This window comes from Amblyomma mixtum, chromosome 1 (assembly GCF_055824585.1).
Source record: "Amblyomma mixtum isolate Tamu chromosome 1, ASM5582458v1, whole genome shotgun sequence".
Lineage (NCBI taxonomy): Eukaryota > Metazoa > Arthropoda > Arachnida > Ixodida > Ixodidae > Amblyomma > Amblyomma mixtum.
Window position 1 is genome coordinate 296,173,111 of NC_143012.1, and position 21,302 is coordinate 296,194,412.

The window sequence follows — 21,302 nt, forward strand, 5'->3', positions numbered from 1 at the left end:
GGCTGCGAGGAAAATTAACAGGTCATCATATCCAATATGGCCCAGTTTGTTGCTGTTTGTTCTGTATAAGTAAAATAAAGCATGCAGTTTTTAACATTAGCAGCACTTTTGCACCCACTCACTCAGCCACCCGCCCGCCCGCCCGCTCGCCCACTTACCCACCCACCCACCCACATACCCATTCATTCACTCACTCACTCACTCACCCACCCACTCACTCACTCACTCACTCACTCACTCACTCACTCACTCACTCACTCACTCACTCACTCACTCACTCACTCAATAAATAAATAAATAAGTAAATAAATAAATAAAATAAATTTCCTCTCAGCGCCGCCATTCCTGCATTCAACTTATATCCGTGCAACGCGAAAAAAAATCTAATGTCATTAAGTGCTTACTGACTTAAGTTTTAATGGCATTCGCACAGAGCCACACACTCAAATTTAATGGTGTTAGCCTCACTGCCATTCGCGACCTGCTGAGCTCGCCACAACTCATTCGCCCGAGCAATGCGTACTCTCGTCTCCATTCAACGCGCAGAAAAGCATGAAACGTCGTTAGGAGCAACTTACTATCAAGTATCAAATGATCTTTATAACTTTCAATAAAATTAGGCACCTCTGCTGCATTTTCGATGCGAATAACGCCATTTTTAACGACAGTTTTGAGAGATACTCTGGGCATGTGTGCTGACACGCAATTTTATTTGTACTTTTTCGACTTGTGAATAAAGAATAGCAAAATTTGCTACAAAATAACTTTCATTTACATTTGGACTGCACTGCTGAGATTTCGCGTTTATTGGGACTTTTCATAATCAGGCAAAGCTTTTTAGTGTCTTGTAAGCATTATCGTGATCGTGACTTTCGTATAATGACATTAAATGTGAATGTGTAGGACCAACTCTGAAAATAATGGCATTAAGAAACATAACATCTTAAGCATTTACAGTTATTTCTTGTGCTCCTGTGACACGGGCATTTTTTGCCGCATTGTTAAAGCTTGGTACTGCCTGCAGTGCCTAAATCATTCTTACGTTAACAGGAGGTTCGTGCCTTAGAGCGGTCTTAGAAGGCAGCGAGCCCTGCAGACTAAAAAGCAAACATCGTTGCAAGATTCCGAGATCGTGCCTTGCTAACCATACTTAGAATGCCTTGAGGGCTCCGCTAAACTCAGTTTAAAACACATATCCCGCGCAAGCGAGCGCATTGGGCTTCCACCATTCGCACCGTCTTGGTAATAAGGTGGACTCCAGTTAAAGTTTGCCCCTTACATCAGGTAAACCGTTTCAAAGCGTAAAACGAGCGAGTGCTGGACATCGCTTCTGGCTTTTCTACCAGGCCAGGCGTGAAGACCTTCGCATCAAAAAAAAAAAAAAAAAATATACCGAGAAGGCGGCACCTTGGTTTTTACATTCCTCGGTCGCCGCCTTCGTTAAGAGGAGAAGCGCGCCGCTCAGGAGGATGATCATTACGCCCGACGGTCACGTCCGCAGAGCAAGCCGTCCCGCTTCACCCTTCGTTCGCGGCTTAGGCGAGATTCATAACGAACCTGCGCAGCGTCCCCGCACGGTCGTGAAGCCATGCTAAAAAGCGCCCTCGTGGGCCCCAGAGTGAAAAAAAAAAAACGAAAAAAAAAACTCGTTATGCGCGGTTTCAGAGCAATTGAGGTGACGCCCTCATGCCAGGCATTAGCGAAAAGGTGGAAACTAAAATTCCGCGCTGCTACTCGCCGACCACGTTTCCCAACGAATGACGGTGCCAGCTAAGCAAAGATATCGGTCGTTTCACAGCGTTAGCCAACTCGACTGCAAAAGGAAGGATGTAGGCGTAATGCGTACGTCAATAGCTCCATTGCCATCACCAATTTTCAAGCCTTTAGTCTTGTTCGCGACAGACTTTTACAGTTGCCGTAGTTACGAGAGAAAAAAAAAAAGGTGGCAACGTAGGCAGACAGATGGCAGCAACGTTATATGTTCGCGTTAAAAAGCGCATTGACCACTGTATATATCAAGGTTGTAGAGCACGTGCACTTCCTTCTGAACTTTCACTAGTGTTGGTGCAAACTTCAGGTCTTGCGGGACAGTACAAAGCTTAATGAACGAAGTTTAGACTGCTTAAAACGGTGCGCGTTGGGTGCATTGTTACTAATGCCTTTTCTCCTTATGATGAAAGAAAAACAGAGGTAAGGAACTCTCAACACTTTCCGCCCACCTCTGGAGGCAAGACATAGCAGCAGAACATGTACCATACCCCGACCCTCCTCCTGCCTTAGATGAGACGTGATCCGAAGTCGACTTTGTTGACACTGGGGAAGATCCCCTTCGGTTGCTGTTGTAGATGGGCTTTACCTCTGGAGTGCAACTCGAAGCAACTTCGCTTTTTCGTTCGAAATATTACCAAATCCATTGCGAATATTGTAGTTTACCAATTACACCACGTGTAAATCTCATTATGGTTAACAGGCAACAAGACAGGTCGAGCTAGTCACGCGATACCTGGACATGCAGGCGTTTCCTCCAGGTGAAAGTAAAGCTCACACACAAGCTAGAGAAACTTCGGTAGCGAAAACTTCATAGCTCGCTTTCTAAAGGTCGCATTAACAGGACAAACAGTTGTCCATTCCTGTATACGTGCAGACACACAACAGCTAGAGGTGCGCGCTGCATGTATCCGGCACGACGTAGAAAGGCTGCTTCGAGGACTACCCGCGACATCCAGGCGGAGGTCTCTTCACTGCGCTCCTAGCGTTGCAGTCCGCAACGAAAAACGCTTCGCAATGGGCATAGAAAGGCGAGCGCGAATAAGAAAACTCGACGCGACCCGAGGCGTGCTCTATCATTCGCTTCCATTCTCGCGCCGTTTCTCTTCTGCGACTCGCCTTTTTTCTTTTCCTCTGTCCTTCTCTCGTTCGTCCCGCTCGCGGCAACAACAGAGAGCCGCATGACAGCGATCCCAACTACGAGAAGAGAAAGAATAAGATGGAGAAAGCGCATAGCCCTCGCAGCCAAACCCCGGGTCGCAACAAGGACAGACACTTTGAGAGAGTGCGTCGCTAAACAACCGAACGCGAACAGGGTTCGACGAGGAGTGGAAGAAGCTTCGCGACCGATTCGACACTGTGTTCGGAGAAGTCGCAGCGGCATTAGCATACGGGCCCAAGGGTCGGCTGCAGCTCAGGCAGACTCTCTTTCGGAACCGCGTGAGGAGCAAGGACGCCGCCACGGTGTGCGTCTGTTGTCGGTGCGAGTGAGCCGGGCCGTTCCGGTGTGTGCGGAGGAGGGTGCGGAAAAGAGGCCTAGCCGCGCCTCGCGAAGCTCACACGCTTGTGTAGAGGGATAGAGAGAGTGAGCAGCAATGAGAGTCTGGCTCCTTGAGGCTGGGAGAGAGGGGGCGAAGAGAGGGAGAGGGGACGCGTTTCCAATGCGGCCATTGAAGCCTCGCGACTGCTCCATCAACGTCAGCCACTTGGCCGGCGACTTGTCGAGCCCATCTGTTCGCCTTTTTCTTCCCGGCCGCTGACGCGGCGGAGTGTAAGCCAGCATGGCAATGTGCGATCTTGCGCGCGTGCGCGAGCTTCACTTTGCCGCTTTGCGCAAAATGAAGTGTTCATGCTCAGCACTGACGAAGGCATCTAATGCGAAACGCTCGAATGAATGCAACGAGAAGTCCAAGCCTTTTCCATATGACGAACGCGTTTGGCTAGGGTAGTTGATGCAGATTTGAGAACGAGTGAACTGCGCCTTGACTTAGTATGCACGAAGAAGCATGTGATACAGCGCTCTCTGTCGCATGACATTTCTTCAATATTGCGTCAACGCGTTGTTTTCTGGACATCTTGCCCGAGCTGTTTACGAGTGGCGTCAGCAGCAAATGGAACATGGTTTTGTTCAACGCAAGTCCAATGGTGCTTGGCCTTGTGATGGTTCAAAGGCGTCCCTTTGCGAGCGTTTCTGTGCCAACTAATCATTTGAATTTCAAATTCAGAAGACACCAGCGCATCTAGATCCCACAGCTTGTTTTGATCATTTTGGTCGAACTGTTATATAGTACGCAGTAATTCGGAGAACGCTTAGAGAAAAAATAAAATATCCGCACTGAAGTCATGCCGCAAACCATGACGCCATCTTCCAACCTGCGTGCTAAAGACACGTTGCACGACGCGAGGTAGCTTCTGCGCTGTTCCCGAAGTTATCCGTACAGTCGAGACTATTGTACTTGCAAAATAATGACATAGATGTGTACACAATGCTTCCTTTCATTGCCTGCCGTGAAGGAGCCATTCGCAGATGCCTGTTTTATGTCTAGTCGCGTTCCGTCCGGACCCGCGGGCCACATAACGATGTAGAAGGACGCATGATGAATTAACATTTCCCCAAGCGACTTCTGTCCCCGCTGCTTATTATTCACGTTTATTTAAAACTAACAAAATTTGAATAATAGATTACCCCACTTCTCCCTTCACCCCTTGAATGACGAGTGCCACGAAAGGAAAAAATTAAAGAAATTATGTGCAGCGTTGAATGTATCTCCAAAAATCGAAAGCTCTATTTCGCCACGCTACTTCCCACGTCCCCTTCGTAGGCACTGGCAAGTCCTCCATGGCTACGCCGAACAGGTTCACGAAGCAGCACCGAAGCACAAATATGCAGGCGCCGAACAGAACGTGCGCCAGTCGGCACATACACGTGTGCGCGCGCGCGCTTAGAACGGCAGCCAAAGAAAGTTGGTCCAATCCAAGGGTGACACCGAGGGGACACGCTTCGGGCGACGGAGGGGAAAAAAAGGGAAGAAAAAGACCAGAGGGAGCGGCAGCAGTGCGGTCCAGCAAACGCGGCTGACTGCGAACAATGCGGCCGTCGTTGCACGGCCCGACCGAGATTAAAAGAGCACCCGAATCCGACTTGGAACGAGCACTGACTTTGACGGATTGGCCCATATCGCCCTCGATGACGTCATGGCGCTCGGGAAGCTTGATCCGTCACAAGCCCAATGACGGATCGATTTGGACCGACGCGCTTTTTTCTTTCCCTCTCCCCTCCCTCGTTCCCCGGTCTCTCTCGAACGTCGTAGTTCTCTCTCGTTTCTGCACGGTCTCTCTGGCGTTCGTTCGTCGTCCCAGTTGTGGAGACACCATAAAAAAGTCCGGTTTTAGCGCCTCATACAAAACGGAGTGGTTCCCGAGAGCTCGACAGAGCTAGCGAGCGAGCACAGGCGAGCTTGGAGCACTAACCGCCTCATCGCCTTCTCTTCCCTTTCTCTCTTTCTCCCTCTCCATCGAGGATCAAAGTGGTGAGTTCAAAACGAGAACTGCCTGAGAACGTGGGATATCGCGCAGAGTCGGATGGAACGCGAATGCAGTCAAAGAAACCGCGGGAGAGAGAGAGAAAGAGAAGTTGGGGAAAGAGAAGCCTGACTGATATGATTAACTCGTATTATGAATTTCAAAGGAACTCGGTCTGATTAGAGGGAGCCGTGTTTTATTATGGGGGCTTGATGGAACACCTCGCGCTCCCAAAGCCGGGGACGCCGATCCGTCTCGTTCCCCAAAGTTTTCGCAGCAGCGTGCTGTGCGTCGATCTCTCGTTATTGTCATTGTGATGATGACTCGAACCTTCGAGGAGGCTGAACGATCATGGCAAGCCGAGGACTTCGTTCTCTTTTCATTCTTTTTTTTTGTTTTTTTCTAGCTCTAGAGCGAGACTCTGCTCAAAGCAAACATCGTTTCGTGAAAGGCGAACGACAGAAAAGGAGGTTGGATCGAGCCAACAACGCGACCGAGTAACCGTCGTCTTTGAAGGAGTCTTTTGCTGTTGCCACAGTTCAACGACCGTGTGGCAAAAAGCAAAGACAACTACCCGGCAGTGACGTGAAATTATTAAAGTACCTAAATATACACTGGGTATGCGCGTTCTAAACGTAGCGCTGTTACGAAATGTTCCGTGTATTTAAATGGAGCTCTAATTCTGCGCTCGCTGAATAGGCCTAAACAGTACGAGGCCAAAATAGACGGGGCACATAGCAGGACGCGTTAAATGACGCAGTTTGCGCGCGTTTGTGCGGCCTGCATAGTATTAGCAAATGAAATAAAATAGAACTTAACTGAATGCTAATTCTGCACTCCTTTCTCTTTATGGTACCTGTTGTCTGGGATAGCCAATTCGATATAATTTGTAGTTTCCACTGACCAAATTGTATACACTGCTGCAGTGTAGAACGCTTATACTCTCATCGGAGTATGCCGAATAACTTTCGTGTATCTGTTCTCGCTTCGGCGAGCGCGGCTTCGGCCACTTATCTGTTTTTTGAGCAGCGTCCGCTCCGGCGGACGCAGTTGTTGCTGCGACGCGCGTCTTTCCTTTCTTCTCTCTCTCCTTCCTCTGATCTTTTAACTTTCCTCTATCTGCACGTGGCAGCGGTGGTGGCTTGGCTCGAGCCAGTAGCAGGCCCGTGCAATTTCCTTTTCATCCTTCTCTCAGTCACAACAACAACAACAACAATAACTTTCTTCTTATGACGTGCCAATGATAAATGTGTGCCTGGATTTAAGTTCAGGAAATATTCCCTTAACATCGACAAAGGAAAAGCAAGCTTCAAAGACCAAGCAAAGAAAAAGTCACAGAATGAAAAAAAAAAAAAAAACAAAGCACTGGGGGAGAAAATCTTGTTTTGGAGACAAATGGGGACAGGAACGAACCGATGAACTGCACTAGAAATTGAACTCGAGTGAATACGAAGGAAAGCAAATTTTCTGACACCTGCAAGATGTGCCCCACCGCGGTGGCTCAGTGGTTACGGCGCTCGGCTGCTGACCCGAAAGACGCGGGTTCGACCCCGGCAGCGGCGGCCGAATTTCGATGGAGGCGAAATTCTAGAGGCCCGTGTACTGTGCGATGTCAGTGCACGTTAAAGAACCCCAGGTGGTCGAAATTTCCGGAGCCCTTCACTACGGCGTCCCTCATAGCCTGAGTTGCTTCGGGACGTTAAACCCCAATAAACCAACCAAACCAACCAGCCTGCAAGATGTCATCAGTATGCTTCGCTAGCAATGCCGGTTGCTTCGCAATGTGAATGAAACAAAACTTCCTTAAACTAGGCACGAATGTCTCTTTTCTTGAGGTCCCGTTTTTGTTCAGAACGTTTCTCAGGTAACTGAAAAACTTTCTTTGTACACGAGAAGATGTGCCGGTTACTTGTGTGAATCAGAAGCAGCGAGAAGTTAAGCCGAAAGTTAATGACAATGGTACATGACAGCCCCATCGATAGCACTTGCGCACAAAGAACTTGACTTTCAAGTTGTTTCAGGATCAAGTTAAGCGACTTTTTGTGTACGTGACTTTTTGTGACGTATTGGTTTAGTTTTTGCGTGCATTCGGCTGCATCAATATCTTTTTTTCTGTGCGCACGCACTTTTTATTTTTATTTTTGTTACTCAAGTTAACTGATTGTTTGTCTCTGAAAACCGACCATAATGTTGCACATGATGAAGGGGATCAGTTTTTATCATAGAGAATCGACTATCATGTTGTGCATGATGAGGGAAAGGGGGGGGGGGGGCACTAAAAGTTGCTCACTGACAGCTTGACAAAACCCCGTACTGCCAGATTTTGGCAAATACACCCCGCCATTGACGCTGCTATGCGCAGACCGCAATTTCTTCCCTAAAGCCACGAGATACGTCGAAGGCATCTGGATTGTCGTTACGCGACAGCAACTCTCAGTCGAGAGTTAAAACAGACAAGAGAACGCAGGAACTAATACGCGCGAAGCCTAGACTCAGTCGTAACAAGCGCTCGAGAGTCGAGACGACTTCCAGAGGGACAAAAAGAGGAGCAAGAGGTAAGGGAAAGCTCCGCACAACTCCTCGCTGCCACTCGGAGCCATATCCTTGCCGCTGGTGATTTACAGCCAGCCGCGCGCACGCTCCCAAAACCGGGGCCCACGGAGGCCTCGATTCGAAAGCGGCTGGTGAGCTACGACCGGGCGAATGATTTGCTGTTTGTCACTGTCACCTCGGGGCCGGCCGTCGCGTAAACACACGCTGACGTCAGTACGTCAGCGACTGCCAGGCCTCACGACGCGTTTCGCTCTGCGTTTCGGACCCAGGGACTCGCACACGCGCGCGCGCGCGCACCCTGACACAAAGTGTTCGCGGTCATGCAGAGAGCTCCGCGATGTTATGCTTTCTCTCATCTATATACTGGCAAACTCGGCGGTGGGTTCGGATTTCCCGCTGCGTCGACGACGCACGAGAGACAAAATTTATGGGTTCTGTGGCGTTCGGCGGCTTTTGCGCGCCGAGGCCACGGCCAAACACGCATCATGTCATTCGTTCGGAAAGCGTTGGTTCCCATGCGAACGGACGGCGTGTCCTCGAAGCGCACGCTATGCGAACGTCACTAGAGGTACACACGGCATTAGTTTTCGTCTTGGCTGTATGCGGTGCACATCAAATATTGGCGGCGTAAACACAATGTAAGGCCATACACCAACGTTGGCGTAATTTGGTATTGGAAACGAGCCACGGTCGGGTTTTATTTGTGGCAAGCATGCGTATGCCGGCTTGGCAAGTGGTAATAAATTTTCTCGAAATCTCCGCCTAATATGACCATAACCAGAGGCCTTTTTGATGGAGTCGTTGAAACGTTATGTAAACGCCAGCTTGTTCGAAACGACCGAGTTACATCATTCGGGCCAACACTTTTTCTTCGTGAGAGTCATTTCACTTCAGCAGTATCAAAGAGGCCCACCAAGTCTGCGGCATTTTTCTCGATTACATCTGTTATTTTTTATTCCCAAAGGAAAGAAAATCCAAAGTATAGCGATACTATAATAAGTTAAAGAAGCCAAGGAGGTCAACATTACTCCGAAGGCCTCTACAACGGCGCCTATCATAATAGCCCATGAGCGGCTTTGGAACGTTGAGTCGTACTTGCCATACCAGTAAAATATTGTAAGATAAAGGTAGAAAAGGAGAATTTACGGCCGGATTGAAGCTAATTAATTGCGAATACACTGCTCTTGTTTCCGAATTTTCAGTAGCCTCTGCACTAATATCGCGATTGCAGCGGCACCTTTTCGCGAATGGCAGAAATAAAAATAGCGAGGTGGGGAGAAGGAAGAAATGAGACAAAACTGCTCGACTCGAGATCAATATTCGCATCAACGAGGCAGTTCCTAAGACTCGCGACAGATGGCGCACTCGATCGAACGAGGAAAATGCTTCTTTTACTGCTGCAGTTAACAAAGACAAGGCAATTGCTTCTATTACGCAAAATAATAGTTAGTTTCTTTTTTACCAATTTCGTGACCGACGCACTGTTTTTTAACCAGCAATATGCGGGAAAACCTTGCCTACTTGACTGCAGACGTTACGCGCAGAACGCATTTCTGTACGTAGTGGTGTCCATAAGGAAATATTCCATTCTGCGACTAAATAGGCAGGAGAAGTGCTTAGACTGCTGCACAATCGATTAGGCATTAATAGTTGAGAGAATAAGCTCCATCACCCACGCACTGCAGTTTCTTGGGCTGCACTGTTTGGATGGTTCAGTAAGACCACTTCAGCAGCAAATCAGACAAAACACCTTCACACATGTACACTTTCGGTTGCAAACTATGAGAGTTCGTGTTACTCATGGTACCTCTCGCCCTCCCAGTACTGCGCATGAGCAATGCACCCAATTGATACACGTTTGGCGCCTTGGAACGTGAATTCCTTAAAACAGGATGATGGATGGTCCTTCAGGATGAAAGGTATATGAATTGTTTTGTGCCCTGTAGAATACTTGACAGTGCCTTTATCTTTTGGCACTGAAGAACACTAAATCACTTCCTTCAATAGCTCTCGCATGTAAGCTACACTACTACCGTCGATTCAAAGCTGTTTTTTGAGACCTTGCTCCTACCTTCACTATATACCGTCTCCTACTATGCCGTTTCAGCAATTGAAATTGTTTAGACTAAGGCGGTTGCCTGGTACCACGTTTCAAAACTACCGCCAAAGCTACGAGAAAAACAAATACAAAAGATATACACAGCCCGCATTTGATTTCGCCACCGGCTAACACGGCCACGTCAACGCCATTTACTGCCATGACCTGGAAAGCAGTGATTAAGGCTGGACACGCGAAAGCCGGCCGCCGATGCAACAAAATAGCAATTAACGAGGAATCGCAATCGCCGTCGTCCACCGTGGGTGGGCGGGGCACGAGGCAGAGCTATCTGTAAAGCAGTGCATGCCGCGCACGCAGACTTTATATAAACGACTGTTTGCCATTGAGCAGAGCTGCAGACAACGGAGCCGATCTCCCCGGATGGACTGATAAGGGACCAGAGTTACCCGGGAGCGCGTACACAGCTCTCCGATCGGAACGTTATTTATGCCTCATTACGAGCACCGAGATAGGCCGTATTTTCCGAGTTACAAGCCGACGCCGATTGTTGTTGGAAGAGGCACATGGGGAGTTCAGTTTCTGCACGTGGGGGAGGGGGGAATGTTGTGCTTTTTCTTGAAAGAAAGAATTCTGAACGTCCCACTGAACAGCATCAATAATAGCATTAGTGCGAAATCACTCACTCTAGCCAACACCGACCTACAGAATATTGCCACCGTACATATACGTTCACCGTTCACCGTACGTACGTAAGGTGAGGCCGGAATGAAACGCAAATACGCATATGTCATACATTTCTACTTTGAAGCGACATATTCCTTTGCAACCTATTTACGATTATGCACATCGGTAGACCCTTTATCCAGACACATGAATCAGGCTAGTTGTACACTACAGCTGAAAGTAGGCAGGTAAAATATTTGGTTTTCTTGACATGCGCTGTTCGCGTTTCGTTCCGGCCTGACTGTACATACGTACGAACTTGTGCCGTTGCCTAGCAACCCGAATTATTACCCGAATTGTTCGGGTAAGCTCGGGTAAGTTCAGACGAGCGTCGTGCCATCTGCGCGAGAGGTTTCTCGGGAAGAGCAACATGGCTCGCAAAATCCCGACGGGTGGCTGGGATAGAAACAGCCACCTGCCAGTGCAGTGGCACATCGCTTAACCGCTGCGCCACTGCGCTGGTAGTGCTATACGAGGACTCGCCGCCATCTATGAATGTTAAGTAGGAATTACCAATTCAGCACACGTGGGCATTGACCTACTAATGATATCATGCCACACCCCTAAGGCGGAGTTTAAGTGCCCCCTCCAATTGAAGAATGGACACGTGCTTTCGCAGGTCTACTAAGATGAACTACGTTAAACCCCTACCAATTTTTTCATTCATTGTTTATCGAAGGAAACACACCAGACCACGCAGTTGGACGTTCATAAATGCATGTTAACGGCGAATAAAGCTATACAACACTCAAAATCCTGTAACACTAAAGCCGGGGTTGGTTTCAACTTCATCTCAGCACGAATAATCTGAGGAGAAGATAATTTATTATTGTATTACCAGCCGTTTTCACAATCAGGCTCTACGTAGCGCGCATCAGGCACGTTCACACGAGAGACCGAGTCCTTATCTTCTGTTCTTGACACTAAGAAGGCAAGATCCTGCACCTTATTGGACCACATTTGCGTCGATTCAAGAGCAACAGACAGACCAATCAAGTAACTAGCATGGTGGTGACTGCTGTTTAGGTCACGAAGCAACTATTTTAGTCAAATTGTCCCGTTCTAGATCCGTGTTCACGCGCCAATAACCTTGGTTTTGAATGAAAAAAAGAAAGTAAAGCTGAAGCAAGGTTCAGTGCGCCTGTTCCTTTCCGTGGCAGATGGCCGATGATGCGATCGACAAAACTCATATCTGCGTGTATAACATGAGGCATCAGAACGAGCATTACCAGAATGAAAGGAAGAAAGCAAAAATCTCAAACCAAGACTAAGCACGGCCTACAACCGGTGCTCGTGTGGGGATTCACGTTGACAGACAAAAACGAAAAGCTGGAAATAAAAAAAAAACAACATAAGGAGCTGAATATGAGATGGCGCGCATACGTATATCCGCGCCAAATCTGTATCGCGCGCTTCGCAGGCGCGGGACAACCGCCATAATCGCGCGCATTTTCCGTGCGATCGCCCGCCGTCCGAGAGCATAGAGTGGCGTGGTGTTTGCGGCGAATCGTCCCGACACATGGTGGCCCGAAAAACCGCGGGCGGCCAACCATCATTTCCATGCGAATAAGTTTTCTCCCGTCCCCCTCTTCACACCGCTCGTGCCTCCTCTCTTTCCCCACTCCCGCTTTCACTCCCGTGCTCTCCCTGGCTTGCTCTCCTCCGGCTTTACGCGGTATTATATACAGGGTGTTTCGGGGCGATGGGACGCCGGCAGCAGCGCGTGTAGATGCAAACGTAAACGTTATTGCTCCAAGTGGGGAAAGAGGGAAACATCAGTCGGCACTGCTGCTTCGCTTCGTGTAGAAGAGAGAGACAGCATCGGGATCGTCCTTCCCGCCACGCCGCGGGACATCGGACGCCAACCATAAAACGCCCGGAGGCGACACGGGAACCCCGAAGACTGCTTGCGTGCTGGCCAGCTAGTGGCAGATCTGCTCCGCTTCACGCGCTGGCGCGGTTTCCTCGGGGGCTGCTAGCTATCTGGATTCGAGCCGGTTTTTTTGACAAATAGCGAAACGCGATACTCGAGAAGGAAGACGACGGGAATATCGACAGAGCCGCTTCACGGGGACACACTACTGGGAACACCAACCCTCCGCCTGTGCCCCCTCCCGCTCCCTTCCTGTCTCTCCCTTTGCGTCTCCCAAACCTAGCCGTCTCTCCTCTCGCGTGTACACCCACGTCTACAAGCCCACTGCGTGCGGTTCGGTCGGTTTTCTTAGGCCCGCTGCTTACTTTCTCAGTGATCTTTTTATTTCTTCGTTGAAACTCCGTCGAACTTCGCAAGCGTTGCCGCCGTCACATTTTTGTAAGGCCAGTAGGTGTCGCTTTCTTTTTCACCGCTCCTTTCCCCCTCCTGTGTATCTGGTCCCTTCGCGTAGTACAACCATGCTTTGAAATAAAAAAAAAGATCAAAGTAGAAGAAATAACTTCGTGTTTTTCCTCCCGTCTAACGTCTTTTTCGATGCGTTGTTTTGTTTCCCTGGAGCGAAGCGTGTTCGAACACCGCTTCGAGGGAAGACTGCGGAAAACCGCCGTCTATCATAGCGGGTAACACGACTCCGTCGCAGCATTGGCTTACTATACGGTGGCGTGGTGGCGGCGGCGTGACAGATGCTCGCTCGACCCGGTGTTTGTGTCGGTCTGTCTAAGCCTATGTGAGTGCGCTTACATGTGCTCGAGGCTGGCGCCGATGTTCGCGAGGAGCTCTCCGTTTATTCTCGGGTCACCGGGGTGTTTGCCGCCCCAAATTGCTTATCGCGCACTTTAGCCGTCATGGGAAGTGGTCTTCGGGTTAAAAAATGAACCCACGTCCGCAGTGCAAGAGGTGGTGCAAGTCGAGAGTGTCGTTCATTTGTCTAGGCGTCAGAAAGAAAACGAGAACTATCCATGATATCATGCGATCTATTCTGCTTTAAACGTCATAGCTCTAGTAATAAAATGTAGTTACTGATCTTTGTGTCTGTATGCGTGGAAGATGTGCAGACGATACTGTGCACGAATTATCGCTCTGTAATGCCACTTTATCTGAGAGAATTTGTTGCAAATAACCCTCCCCCCCCCCCACGCACACACACGCACGCACGCACGCACGCACGCACGCACGCACGCACACACACACACACACACACACACACACACACACACACACACACACACACACACACACACACACACACAAAGAAACTAGGAATTAAATTTTGCGGACTTTAACTCGTGCTCAAAGCGAAGCTAGCGCGTTCTCATTCCAAGCGCTCTAATCCCAACGCTCTGTTAACAAGGCGCTCTAATTCCATGCGCTCTAATTTTAATATGAAGACTAATTTCGGGATAACTAGTCATCTGTTCGCCCGGTTGTATTTCAATGTAGAGAAATGTCTTGCACAGCTGACTTACTGACATTTAAGTGCCAGTAAAACACAGTGCGATGAAATTATTACCTAACTTGAAAAGTACATAACAGTCTGAAATCTTAATGTGTCGCCATACGATCTCTAGCATTTCTTTGCACCAAGGCTTGTTTACTGCCAGTCAGTTCAGCTTGTTTTCCAATTTAATTTAAGGCGAGAGGAAAATAGAAGGCATCAACTCATGACAATGCTGGAGGCTTTGTCATCTTAAAAAAAAAATCACTCGGAAAGCGGCCAGGTATAAGCGAGCTATATCTCTGAGAGCTCCATTGTTTGTCGAAAGACTTTCGAATACGCTTCCAGAGACAGTCTCGTTCCCTATATAACACGCCACAGAGCTATATGCGCTGGCCTGAGCAAGAGTTATGGCTGAGAAAACTCGTTGCTCTTCGCGAAGGCATCGCTCACACTAGTCCCTCGCCCCAGTCAAAAGCGCGCTCGCTCGAGCCAGCGATATCCGTCTCGGCACCACCATCGGAAATGACAAAGTGCGGGCTAAGTCTCCATCCACGCCCCGTCTTCGGCGAGGCGCGAAGCGCAAAATCAAATAAGCCCTCACCGCTGAGCCGCGGGCCCGGAAACACTCGGCGGCCAGCCGCCGCTGGGTTCTCTCCATCCGGAAACACTAACACCGCGGCGTGAAAGATGAACGCCGAGAAAAGGAGTAGAGATTCCGATTCCTCCACGCACGAACAAGTACCGTTTTTTCCACTGTATTGGCAGATAGCCCAATCGACGCATCGCTAAGAGTTTACAAGGCGACAAACTTCTCATCAGCCAAATTACTCCCTCTGCCAAACAAAGCCCTTTCCCACATCCCGCCAGTTAATCATGCCTTGTACGAACTGGGGTCATCTTATTCCCGCAAACTTCCTCATTTTATCCGCCAACCTGATCCTCTGCCGCCCGCTCCTACGCTTGCCTTCTCTTCTAATCGACTCCGTTTCAATAATTAAGGGACCATCGGTTACCTTGCTTTCACAGTACATGCCGCAACCATGCCCATTTTAACGCGATAGCGTTAAAGGCCCCGTTCTCCAGAAAATCCGGCGTCGGAGTTGTCAGCGTCGGTGTTGTGAGCGAACAATCGCGAACATGGCTATGGCAGGTGGTCCCCAGAGAGTAACCTGGGAGGCAGATCTGCCACCTAGGTCACGTGACCTTGCAGCGCCATCATTAACTAGCGTTCGTTCCCTGACCCATTCTTCTATCTTCCTCTCTGTTAACCTTACACCTATAATTTTCCTTAGTATAGATCGCTGCGTTGCCCAGCCATTTCGTTAGCTTTCAGATTTCTGCTCCATAGGTAAGTACCGGCAAGGGACAATAGTTACATACTTTCTTCTTGAGGGATACTGGCAGCCTAATACTCATGACCTGAGACCTGTCTAATGCACTCCCCCTAATTCTTATTTACCTAGATATCTCGCTCTAGTGGTCCGTGTCAACGGTTACGACCTGCCGTAAGTAGATGTATTTCCTGACAACTTTCTCGCACATATGACACAATGCTAGCACATATGCCAAGCAACATGTGCATATTAGCCGCAGTCACCCAGTTGCATAGGCGCAGTATCAATAATTTAAAGGAAAAGCTGCAGCTTATACACCAGACATCACGGTGCACCGCGCCAAGCCAGATCCAAAATCTGAAAGCACTGAGGACTGAAGACAGCGCACGCAGACTGAAGGGGTGAACCGACTCCCGAGATAACGATATATATATTTTTCCCAGAAGAGTGTATTTCTGCGCAACGAGTGTATGAGTGCGTGTGTGTATGTAAAAGCAGGAGGCGGAAGATATGAATGCGGAGGGGGCAGAGAGCGACAAAAAAAATATTTGGCTGAGTGAGGAAATCCCGCGTATTTGCACTTTGAGACGATGGCTTCGCGGGAGGTGGCGCAAAAAGCACCACCACCGGGCGGCGACGGATGTGCTCGGGCAGAAAGAAACCATTTTTCATTCCCGCAATAGAGCCGCCTCTTTACGAATATAAAAACATACAAGGAAAAAAGTGTGGCTCAAAAAAGAAAATTATTCTGCGGAAGTGTCTGCCTTTCCCGCAGTACTTTGATGCCTTGCAGCGCGGCGCACAAACCAGAATCAGGTATGCGTACGTATGTATGCATGTGCGTGCGTGCGTGCGTACCTGCATGTACAGTCGCGATCGGAATGACCTGCAACGCTCTATTGGCCACCTTCTCCAGGTTTGCGTTTGATAGAAAATTAATACGCTGTGCTGCACAGTACCAGGCACGCGGGCACGCTGCTCGGCAGCTGTATACAGAACTTGCAGCAGCGCCCGACTCGCATTGTTGTGTGACATCAGCTTGTACAACCTGATGCGTGTTGCAAGTCATACTGTGCGCGATTGTACGTACATGGGTTGCACCGACGTCATAGCGGCCGCCATGTAGGAGAACATGAGCGTTTTTCTAAACCGGCATGGAGTAAGTAAAGAATTTAGGAGAGGCCATAACGTCGCATTTTTTGAAGCCGGACATGATGGCTCCCCTACCTTGTTGGTCGCTGTCTCAGTGCGCTTGCGCATGCGCAGCAGACAAAGAAGCAGACGACGCCGCTGCGTCCAACGTCACTAATGGCTGCGCCATCGGCCAAAGACTCCCACTAGCTCTTGCGAAAACACGTGACTTCCGGCATATTTGTTGTCATGCAGCTCGGATAACGAGGGCTTCTCTCAAGCTTTCATTCCCACACGTAAAGGAATTATCGCCCTCCTGCTCCGATTTACACAGCGGAAGCCGTGTCTTGAACTCCATCACGGAACCGGTGACGTCAATTGCAACGCATGTAAACGTTGAGTGGACCGTCCTGCGGCAATACAGTTGCAAGTTGCCCGTTGCGGACGATAATCTCGTACATTTCTAATGAGGTGATAATGGGTGCATTGAGGCAATACTAGTACTTTGGTTCTGGTACCACAAGGAAAACCTACGACTTCCTTTCATGGCTTATATGTGCCATAGCAATCTTCAAAGAACTCTCGTACTTTAGGTTTTGAATGTTAAGCTTACTTCCATTAAGCCCGACAGCTGCTAAACTAATCCTCAAAGAATACACAATGCAGTGGGGTGATCGTGAAATTCGATATTAGTGTCTTCATAGCAAAATTGCCCCACGTATTAACTTAGAACATAGCATGTACCATATCTTGGCTTGGTGTTCAAAGTGGGGTGGAAAAGCAGACTCGGAAGTGTAGTGGCTCGCCATTGGAACGTCAATGTCGAAAAAGGAGGCCAGCGATGTTTTTAAAGTGTTTTGACAATCAACGCGAGGCTGTCATGCAAGACTTCATAGAAATTCGCCTATCGCAGGCGCTGGCACGTCAGTGACACTGTAACAGCTTGTTAGCTTGCGTGATCGCCAGATGCGTTAACCTGAGCGTCCGGTGGAACTACTGCGTGCCCGGCTCTTTTGGTAGCCGAAGGCATACGCTGTGAGAATAAATGGCGATATAATTTGCTCACTATAGAGGAGCTGGGTACCATACATATCATTACTTACTGTACACTGCACTAACCGCTAGTATAACAAACGTAATAAATCTCGTAGATTTTGTGCCAGCGGTACCTTCGAAGAAATGTTAAAGAGGCAGCCGTAGTTGATGTTTATTGAGATAAGTTGCCTATGGCTAATCGGCGCGTATATTTTGCTAAGGAAGCCGACTGAAATGTGTGCCAGAACTTTTTTTTTAATGTACCTTGAAGCGAGACGACGCCGATGTGGGTCGCGATATCACCTGTTTTCTGCGTGCGTAGAGTAATGAAGCGCAGGCGCTGAACAAGAACAACAACAACAACAAAAGTACAAACTCACCTCTCGTCCGCTGTTCTTCAGAAAGCTGTTTCTCGAGGGTCTCCCGCATATTTCTTTCTCGCAGTACTTCCATCTTGAGCTCGGCTGCAGGGAAGAAAGAGAAAAAAAGAGCAGAGATTAAGTTGCCTTGGTTCTGCCAAATCTGCAACAAGAAGTAAATAGTTTGGGCCTGCGCTGCCAACACGCTTACGACGAGTCGCATAGATGCGGTAGTAAGCGCGCGCCAATTATGGCCCCAGTCCACCGGAGCCGATAAAAAACCAGCCTTTCTAGCATGTGTGTCGGAATCGCACATTCACGCCCTAGACGTAGTAGGGTCTTTGTACACTCTAAACACGAATTGGCATATATGGGAGTTAATAGGGACTAAGCTGTTCTCGGGCACGCTCCCTTTTAGGTGCAAGGTATGCCCAAGTTTGAGAGTAGATTTCGGTCACTAAATAGGGGGAATGCTTACTCTTGTCAACGGAGGTATATTCACACTGCGAAGCATAGTAATTTGGTGCAGTTAGCTTCTAGACGCGGCATCTTTGGTACTGAGGGTAGCTAATATAGAGGAGATTAAAAACCTCGGTTAAAATCTTCATAACTGCTACAACTTCCCATTGTTTTGGAGGGGGAACTTGTTTCCGTTGCCAAGCGTAAGTATTCCGTATTTTTAGTGATTGAAATCTACCCCACGGCTTGGGCAGTTTACACTGCCCGTTAAAAGGAGTGCGCTTAGACGACAGCTTACTCCCTTTTTTACACCCTTCGTGTTTTAGAGTTATATAGTTGCCCTCCAGCTCCTGATGTCTGATGAGATGAGGAAGAAGGATGCTCACACTCATGAAAGATCATTTGCGGTGACGGTGCAAAGCAAGGCACGCCCAGACCTCGTGGCCTGAATATATTTAACAAGGACTGCACCTGCAGTTCTTTCTCTCTCTATGTCTTCACTCCTTTCTTTTTTTTCCCCTAACGGCGCCGTTCAGATGTGCATCAAGATAGAAAAAGTTGTCGCGCATTTCTTTTCTCCGAAACTATCTCCTCGATCGTCTCCTCCGCATGTAGATACTACACCTGTATCGCCAAACGGCTGAAATTAATGCGGTGCAACATAGCACGACGCCTGCCACAGCTGTGGAAGTGAAAATTCACGGTGCCAGACTCGAGCTTCTGAAACTGTGAAACATATATACGAAGTACGAAGTCTGTAATAGCTGAATATTTTAGAGTGGCAAGTATTTCTAGTGCTATTCTTAAGTTTGAGCACCCCTTTCTCTCTGTTTTTTTTTTCGTATTTTATACGGCCCTTGTGAGCGCCTGTCCAAAAAAAAACGCCATTTGAAATGCGTTTAGTTAAATCAGCAGTTTCTGAATTTATAATGTACAGCCGCACGAATAGGTTATCTATTTGAAAGTAGCTGCTTAAAAGTTAGTAACTCAGTCGCTGCAATAGGATGTTGGCAGTGACGCTAAGCACGCTTCTGCGCAAACGACTGATTTTAAAGTGATTTTCTTCTTTATTCCTTCAAGTTTTCCATATATTGTTATGTCTTTCTGGAGCAGTATAGTCAATTTTTCTTTGTGACAGTAAGCTTTCCGAAAGCGTGGCTATGCCCTTCGCATATGACCTAGTGCGACGTACAGGAACATGCTCTTCTGAATGTCATCATTTCCCTACATCAGCCCATAGAGCCAGGGCGCTTTCTTGACCAGCATATACTATCTTTTTCTCAAGGCTCTCGCATTTCCACTGGAGAACACAGCGCTTGCGAACGTGCATGCGCTTTTGCGGACGGAAATATATCGTACATCGAAAGAAATCCGCTCCTATGCAATAAATATAAAAGCAATAAGCTGCAGCTTCATCCATTGGAACGTACGGCTCGGTAGCAAGAACGAGGCGATCGCCCGATTTCACCCGCTCCTTCCATAAATGATTCGCAAGCGCTAGACCTCAACTGCAGCGGCCACGCTAAGACGATTCCCGCGGGCCTTCAGCGCGGCTGCCCGCACGAGATAGAGCCGGCAGAGAGCGGACAGCAGAAGGGGCACGGCCCCTCCGCAACCGCCAGAAAACCCAAACGACTCCGAATCACGCCTTTTACACATTCGCTCTGCGATACAGCCGAAGGGAAAGTCCATCATTATCGTACGCCGCGTTTTCAATATCGCACGCAGCCCCGCGCCTGCCCCTCTCTCGAGGCACCACTCGGGAAACAGTTACAGGCCATAAAACTGATCGACCTGGAGGACGTCTTCGGAGCGGGTGGCTAGCGGAATGAAGACAAACCGACGCAGGGAGCCAGATAAAAAGCGCGGAAAATAAAAATATAAAGTAAGTATTCCCCGGGAGAAGAAGGCACGGATGAGCGGCGGAATCAGTTACGACCGTTCGCCGGCGCATGCTGGAAGAACGTCGGTGGCGTGCCCCCCGCCGCGCTGGATCGCGGACGGCGTTCTTCCCAAATGCATTCGTCGCACGCAAACTCCCCGCGCCAGCTCGGTCGTGCGCGCGCGATCTGTCTGGTGGTGCGGCTCTCGACTGGGACCTGCCCTTTTCAATCGAAACAATGAACTGCCGCGCACGACTCGGGCCGAAGCCTAGGTCTCGACGTGCGCTTCCCACCATCCCTCAACCTCCCCTCACTGCCACAGCTCCGAGGCAGGGTCCCTCTGTGGACCAATAACCGTAATTGCGAGGAAAACGAAAGGTCTCCCTCTCTCTCACTCTCTCTCGGGTACGCGGTGCATAATACCACGCCCGAGATAAGGGTGCCCACAAGGCGCTCAGTCGTGCGACGTTTCCTCTTGTCCGAGGTCATTCGTCCTCCTTTGCTATGCGTGCGCGCCTGAGATACGCGCCGTTCGTCTCCCTCCTTGGGCAAGACGACAGGCAGCACCGTAATAGCGTGTGGGCGTATATGAACGCCCCGAAGTCTGTGCGAAGCGAAATCTTGAAGTCGAACTATTGACCACAGCGATCTCCGCTGGAACTCCTCATTAAAAAATTAAAAAATGACAGAAAGCAACCTGTTTTTAAGCGACTCAAGTATACAAGAAGCGTCCTATGAACTGATTATGAATTTCCATGCCTGTCTGAGGGATATCTGTGGTACACTCTTCGCCTATGGTGAGAAAGCCCTGCCCGTGTGCGGCCTCAAACGCAGGCCTTTCTTTTCTTCTCATTCAACGTGCGCGTTCTTCTACGGTTTCTCTATAGCCACAGCCAAGTACCGTACCGTGAGGCGGCTTACGTGTGCGCAACGCCAAAGAGGAGCCGGGTTCTTCAGCGTCACGCGCCAACAAGATCACTTCCTCGTACGGCACCCAGCACGTGAGCACGCTTACACGGGAGCCCGGGCGTGGAGTCGGGCATTTGCAACGCTCCCGTGCGCCCTGCTCAGCACGCGCATGCGCGAACGGCCAGATCTCTTCGGCC

The 21,302-nt window shown here is 49.1% G+C and overlaps 1 protein-coding gene across 4 annotated transcripts in view; it reads right to left on the minus strand.

Moving 5' to 3' along the window:
* The window catches only part of LOC149372146 (dachshund homolog 1-like), a 240,440-nt gene that overhangs the window by 27,119 nt on the left and 192,019 nt on the right, over nucleotides 1-21,302 (minus strand). For all 4 annotated transcript variants that reach the window (XM_089566521.1, XM_089566520.1, XM_089566519.1 and 1 more), the window contains one exon: nucleotides 17,876-17,959. In XM_089566521.1, the coding sequence (XP_089422647.1) occupies nucleotides 17,876-17,959 (84 nt within the window). The remainder of the gene's footprint in view (nucleotides 1-17,875; nucleotides 17,960-21,302) is intronic.